This window comes from Lagopus muta, chromosome 11, assembly GCF_023343835.1.
Source record: "Lagopus muta isolate bLagMut1 chromosome 11, bLagMut1 primary, whole genome shotgun sequence".
Taxonomy (NCBI): Eukaryota; Metazoa; Chordata; class Aves; order Galliformes; family Phasianidae; genus Lagopus; species Lagopus muta.
This window is the reverse complement of record NC_064443.1, coordinates 6,030,308-6,037,540: the sequence shown is the minus strand read 5'-3', so window position 1 is coordinate 6,037,540 and position 7,233 is coordinate 6,030,308. Positions and strand designations below refer to the sequence as shown.

General features: G+C 45.3%; 1 protein-coding gene across 1 annotated transcript; it reads left to right on the top strand.

Moving 5' to 3' along the window:
- On the top strand, positions 1–6,362 carry LOC125698920 (uncharacterized). Its single transcript, XM_048957845.1, has 4 exons — positions 1–216; positions 459–626; positions 937–1,036; positions 3,577–6,362. The coding sequence occupies exons 1-4, from the start codon at positions 1–3 to the stop codon at positions 3,714–3,716; spliced, it is 624 nt and encodes a 207-aa protein (XP_048813802.1). The 3' UTR covers positions 3,717–6,362.
- Positions 6,363–7,233: the final 871 nt, after the last annotated feature.

The following is a 7,233-nucleotide window of genomic DNA, read 5'->3' as shown; positions in this document are numbered from 1 at the left end:
ATGATAAAACAAGCAGCCACGGCTGGATGCAGCTGGGATGCAGTGCCTGTAAGCAGCGGGGCAACAGTAAGAAGCGCTCCAGCCACTGACTGCCCTCCCGGAGCTCAGCACGCAGCCGACACCGGGCCCGGCCCCACCCCTGCCAGCAGCAGCACGTGCGCTGCCGAGAAGGCCTCGGCCAGCCCTGGGCACATGGAAAGAGACTCGTTGGGTGAGGTCGAGGCATCCGCGGGGCTCTGAGACAGGACACGGCGCGGTCCCACCCGCACCGCAAGCCCCTACCGCGCCGCCGGGGGGCGCCATTTTAGGAGTGCCCCCCTGCCGCCTCCAATAAATGGCGGAGGGAGGCGGGTCTCTTTTTCCCGCCACCCAATGAAAAAAGACCATTCCAGGTGGAGGCGGTGCCGCGCGGCCCCAAGCCTAATGAGAGCGCGAAAGAGGAGAGGATGGACGAATAGCCCCTCCTACCCGGATTCGTCCGTGGGCGGTGCCCGTCATCCTTCGGCCAATGGGGCGGACGGCGCGGGGCGCGTCGCGCTTTCCCGTGGTGCCGCGCGGCGAGCGGCGGCAGGAGCGGCCGCGATTCCATCCGGGTCTCGGCGCGGCTGCGGGTCACCCTGCGGCAGGTAACGGGCGCGGCCCCGGCTCCGCGCGGTGAGCTGCGGGCCGCCCGGGCTCGGGCGTGGCGGGAGGAGGAAGAGAAGGAGGGAACTGCACCTCGTCCCGTTGTGGGCCCGGCCCGACCCCTCTGCTCGGCGCGCGGCCCCGAGAGCGGGTGCTGCCCAGGGGTGCGGGTTACGGGAGGGGCGCGGCAGGAAGCGCTGTGCGGTCGCAGCCGCCGCGCGGGGCCCTCGTATCGTCGGGCCGCGGGCGGTTTATTTACTGTAATGGAGGCGTTTTTATTCCCCCTTTTCCCTCCCCCCCCTCTCTCCTCAGACTAACTTGAAGGCCCGGAAGTGCCGCCCCCGGGCGCTCCTGATTGGCGGCCCGGCCGCGCCGCCCGGCGGGGATAGGCTACGGATGCCGTCAGCGCCGGGTACGTCACTTCCGCTAGCAAGTGTGTGGGCCGCGGAGACCTTGGCCTCGGGGGGGCCCGGGCCGTGCGGGGAGCGGGCGGTCGGGGCCCGGCGCGCCAAGGGGAGGCGGCTGAGGGCCGCAGTGCGCCGCGGGCAGCGTGCCTCAAGCTGAGGGAAGGGACGCCGTACGGCGGCCACATGGCAGCGGAACCCTTCGGTCGGGTCGGGGCGGAGCGGCGGCCGGCTCCGCGCTGGTAGCAGGCTGTTGTAGCCTAACCGCACGCGGGGCGGGGAGAAACGCGGCACCCTGCACGGCTCCCCGGGCCTTATTTCTGGGGTGGGAGTGGGGACTCAGCCCGGCGCGGGAGGTTTGTTAAACCTCGTTGATAGATCTGCCTTCTGCACATCTTTTGTGCTTCTCTTTAAACACGCTGTTAGTGCGAGACGCTTCCTGGCTAACAAAAGCAGCAGCAGGGGAAACTGCCTCGCTTAAAACATAGATTGACCCTGCAGAACATGAGTGCAAAACATGAGTGACCCTGCAGAATGGCGTCTAGCAATGTGGGGTCAAAGCCAACGCATATCCGGACTTGGGAAAATGGGTTTGTCCTTTCAGAATCAGTAACATTTTGTTAGTCAGCAATGTTTAATGAATAGGGCGTCCCTGCCGCTCTCTCAAGTAGATGAGCAAGTCCACTCCTTGGAGATGAGCAGCTCCCAGGGCCTCGTGCCCACGAGGCACCACTGTAGGACAGCTGCAGCTCCCTGGACTCATTGCAGCTGCTGCTCCAAACCCTGCAGTCTTTATTCAGTAATCAGCTTTTAAGAGGAGACTTAATAACTTTTTTTTTTTTTCTTTTTTGCCCCATAGTAGCTATCTTCATGAAAATGACCTTATTAATTAGCAGTATTAGGGATGATATTTTTTATAAATCAAATATCTTGAAATGCAAAATCGATGCATATAGTTGTATTAGAAAGTTACTTTACATAAGACCAGAGACTTGTCAGAAGGAAACAGATGCATCATTCCATTACTGCTACCAAGCATATCCTTATTTTCACTTTCCTTTTGATAAACACCTTCTGTATTTTGCTCTGTTGGCAGTGGAAGCATCCTTTCATTTGCAGATAAAAGGCTCCCGTGATCTAGAAGAGGCAAAAGATGTCAAATTATGTTGTCAATAACATAACACAGCATTATCGGAAATGTTCTTATGCGTACTAACTTGAATGTTTGCTGAATTGTAATTATTAGTTGCATAAAGATTGCATGTTAATATAAAACAAGCTGCCTGTAACATGCTGTTAACAGGTAAAAGGGCTTTCTTAATTGCTATTCCATGGAGAAAAACAACCATTAATAAATGTTTTGGTAATGTTGCCAATAAAGTATCAGTAAGTTTTCGTCTTTAAAAAACAATCCTATATTTCTTCCACTTTTCCCTTAGTTAACTGCATTCTGATAAACTGACTGGGGTTGTTGGAACAAAAGCTTTGCCTGCTTCCCAGTGTAGCAGGCCCTAAGAGACAGATCTAGTGAATAAATACACATGCATTTATTGGTAATAAAACGCACATTCCTGTTTGAAGCAGGATCAAACAACTGAAGTGATGGTTTCTATTGAGAACCATATGGCATTTGGAGCCGTAGCTAAACTGCAGTATGCTCATATCCATGTTTCTACTGCCAGTGTACTGACTGACAAATGTATTCAAAAGGATTTGTGAAAATAAGACATCACAGTGTAGTTGTTTCCCTTACTGCACTGCATTACCTCATGTTGCTGAGGCTCTTGCCAGGGCTGTACCCCACTGTATGCTGCATACTTAGTGTATGCTGAATGGGAAATATGAAAACCTGATTTTTCTGTCATGTCACAGGATCTTGCATTCACATCTGCAAAAGATGAGTTCAAATTGCACGTTACACACCAGTTTCTTATTGCATTTTCAGTACACTCCCAACATCTTTACACAGACCCGTGAGTCTTCGTGTGCGTGCACAGCCATACGTACTCACAGACTATTTGTAAAAGCTTAGAAGCCTCAACAGACCTTTTTTTTCCCATTCTGCGTTGTCAACTGAAATTATGCAGGTGCTTTGCTCTTTTGTAGTTGTGCAGTAGTAAATAATAAACCTTGGCTTCTGCTCTTTAAGAGTTACACACTGATTTTAACACTCGGCACAGTCTTTTTTTTTGTTTCTATCAAACACCAAGCCATTTTAAAAAACAATGCCAGGAATCTAATTGGAGTAGAGCATTGGGTTTATGGATATAACAAGAGGCAATTTCTAAACAATAAGTAACTGAAGTGCATCAGTAGGGCTTAGTTTTGACTAGCGTGGAAAGGGTTAAACTTACAGTAGAATATGTGGCATTCATTTGTGTAGTTTGCTTTGAGAATTAAAGAACTAATGCTCACTTAGATGCAGATAGTTTAATGCTAACGTAAAAACTGAGTACCTGCAGAGGATGTTGCTAGAATTTGCATTCCTGTCATTCTTTGTTCACGTTCAAAATTATTAATCATGATCACATACTTTACTTTTCTGCAGGAGATGTGCTTCATTCCATGCGTGAGTGGGCAGTAGTGACTCCTAATTTCTTTCAAGCTGTGTTTCTGGATATTTATATTCCTTCTGTAACGACATGGCCAGAAAAATACATGAAAATCAAACATAATAATTGCAAATGAAATAAACCAGTAATATTTCATGTTGTAATTACTCAAAACCAGGATGCTTTATATTAAAGCAATTAATTGTCAGTGGGATGTAGATTTTTTGACAAAGTTTGGCATTTCTGGTGGAGACACGAGATACGGACATTATTGATGACTCTCCAAGGTATTAATCTAGTGGACACTTAGCCCTGCCCAGCTGCATGGATTTTGGTGCTGCTCATATTTGGAGTTAAAGCATATCAGTCCTTTGTGTGGCTGCACATTTACACTTAACTCCAGTGTATTGCTGCTAAGTTGACTACCGTGTCCAAATAAATACTAAAAATAAAATACATACGAAATAAATACTAATAATACTGAATTTTAAGGTGTTGGCCATAAGCAGATGACTCTTAGAAAGGCTTCTGGCCTTCATCACTACATCTTGCATTCTCATTAAAGCATGTTTGCTTTCTTGGATGGGGCCTATTTTCACCGTAGGTGAATTTGCTTGGCGCAAAGAAAAGAAAGTCCTAACTGTCATACATGAGTTTTGTTTATTTGTTTTAAACTTAAAGCTTCATCTTTTCTGCTGTACTTTATTTTATCCACTGAGTTTTTAAAAGTTGAATTTAAACATTAGAGTGAAATAGTCTTTGGTAACAAGCTGTTTACAAATGGTCTTTTTGTAGAAGGACGTACTACAGCATTATATACCTCAAATTGATGCATCTGTTTATCCATATAACAACAGATGTCAGTAAAGCACAGTTAGGATAAGAAGTGTTGCCTCTACAAACATCCTTTCAGCTTCAGGTTATTCTGTGCTGCAAAATTGACAAAATCAAGTGGGAGGATAAAGCATTCATCTTTTAGGGTCACACTGAAATGAAATGGAACTTTCATTATAAGAAGTCATATTTTATCCCTTCCACGCTGTAAGGGATACAAACTATAACTATAGCTTGAGCTGTTTTTCCTTCTGTTCACAGGTTACAGACTGATTAAGAATGCTGCTGTTGTACTGTGTGTTACTGAGAACATGTAAATTCCAGTGGCTTTTTTTCTTATACAGCTTATAACTGTTCCAGAGGTTTCAAATATATACAGGTAGTTCAGGAAATTCAAGTGAAGCATTCTTCAGAAAGCTAGTGCCTCTTTAGATTCTACTTGGTCACTTCTCTAGGATGCTAAGTAGGAGTAAGGCTCCATCAAGACAAGCACAGTATTAAGAAAAAAGTACAATCCAAAACTGAATAGAGATGGGTTTTTAACTCACACTAAAGATAGCTTTTGTTTCAGTAATTATGTGATCTTAGGCTCTTTTGGAAGGAGCCATGAGATGTGGATGTAGTGTGTGACAGCAGTAAAGGGCAGCTGAGGGGAAGCAATGTGGAGGATAATTAAGTTTGCCCTAATCACACTATTGTGCCTCCAATCCCCAACACCCCCCCAGTCCAAAGAAAAGCAAGTTTGCAAGTCTGCACATACTCACTGTGGAAGTTCGATGTGTGGGAACTTCACGTGCAGCTGGAGAAGGTGGCAGGAATTCCCTCACCAAAAGTGTCAGTGGGAGTCAAAGTACAGCTCCAGTGCAGGTGATGCTACTGCAATTACAGGGCAAAAGCACCAGACGTTGGCGTTAGTGCTTGTAATGCGAATGCTAGAGCTTTACCACGCGGTTAAAGCTGTGCACTGTGCACAGGCTGGGCCCTCAGCCCTGGGCTGCAGATCATTGGAGGAAATTTTGGTAGTGAACTTGGTCAGCTCCATTTGATGTTCCATAATTGCTGCACAATTACAGTGCCGTTTTCTTCACTTCTACTGCTTTGCATATTTTTAAATACAAACACGTGGTGACTGGAAAAACACTAATTTGAACACAGGAGTTGGTAAAGTTAACAAACATGTATTTCTTAAAATACAAAAATCATGAATGTTTACTGCTAAAGTAGTGAGCGTGCTGGTGGCAGCACAGGTTTGCTGTACTCAGGTATGATATCATCAGCATGGTGACTTCAGCGCAAGGATGTATCCATAGCAGATTCACACAAAGCTGAGAAGATACCAAATCAGTAGAGGCTGTGCCAGGAGTATAATTTATCAGGCATGCAGTACATCAAGCTTCTCTGCCCACCTGTGCCAGGAATATGTAATGTGTAACATCAGGGCAGCCTGGCAGATCTCACTCCTTGAAAAGACAATGCAGCTTAGGTGAGACGGGTTTTAGGAGCTGACAGAAATAACCATTAACTGTAGAAGTGGTGTGAAGCACAACACTGCTGGGTTAGACTGCATGAATGTCACACAACACCTTCAAGAGACAGTTTGGACTAGAATTTTTGATTATTTTAATTCTGTACCTTTCTATTATTAAACAGAATAGTAAAAAAGACAGTAAGTACCTACCAGAGTAACGTACCATCAATAAAACTGCTTTTCTCCTGTAGCTAAAAGGCAGGATACATGATGATCTTTCATAAGGTGTATTTGTTGCAGAATGAGGTTTTCCTAGTGCCCTGTGTGCACTTCACCATCGATCTCAAGCCAGACCGTTGCATATAACCACAAGATAACAATTGGACGTCATTCAAAATATTTTTTCAAGGACATTTTTGACCTTAAGTAATAGATAGGCTTTCCAGACCTGTAATGATGAAAGGATCTTGTTTCTGGAAGCTCAAAGCAGACAAATGCTTCAGGAGCTGCACATACCTAACAGGAAAGTCTCACAGCAGCATTAGAAAATAGTTCAGAATTTCTTATAGCAGAACTTAATTGAGAAGTCCTACTGTCAATAGCAATAATAATAATAAAAGCTGTTTACGCTTTAACTCCATCTATAGGTGGTGAAATGCTACAATCTGTACAGTAATTTTAGTATCCTGGGTTCATTTTAAAAAAGGAAACTGACAAGTATCCTACAGATTTTATATGCTTTAAATACCTTTTTTTGTACAGTAACATCTGTCTAGTTTCTTCGAAGCGCTTAAAACATTTTCAGCGCTGAGAGAAGCAGCAGCTTCATCTTAAAGATCCACCTGAATTGAAATGTCTTGGACATCATGGATTCACTAAATGACAGATTGAAAACAGCAAACCAGCACCCTCTGTAGCAAGGCTGACTGGACAGAGGTCTCAGCAGCACCTCTTCTATGTAGGAACAGGCTCCTTGCATGAATTCTGCTCAGCTGGGGAAGGTTTGCATGTAGGAATAAGAAACTGTGAAAGGACTGTCAGCGTCCTTTCCAAGTATTTGCTCGACAGGAGGATGTCTAACCGAGCTCATTCAAAGGATGCAATATGTGCCTGTGCTCCATTGTCATTTCCCTTTGTCACAGTGCTACTGTTGTAATTTATTGCTGTTTTGGACATTAGGACCAACTGCTTGTGTCCATCTGCGCATGCTAAAGCCCGCGTTCCGATTTGTAAGTGGTTACAAGCAAGACTTTTAAGTGTGATTCACCAAAATTTGTCATCAATATTTGTACAAAGGATTCTGGAGTAAAGCTCTGAGGGGGCTGGAAAGTACTTTTTTTTTTTTCCTCTG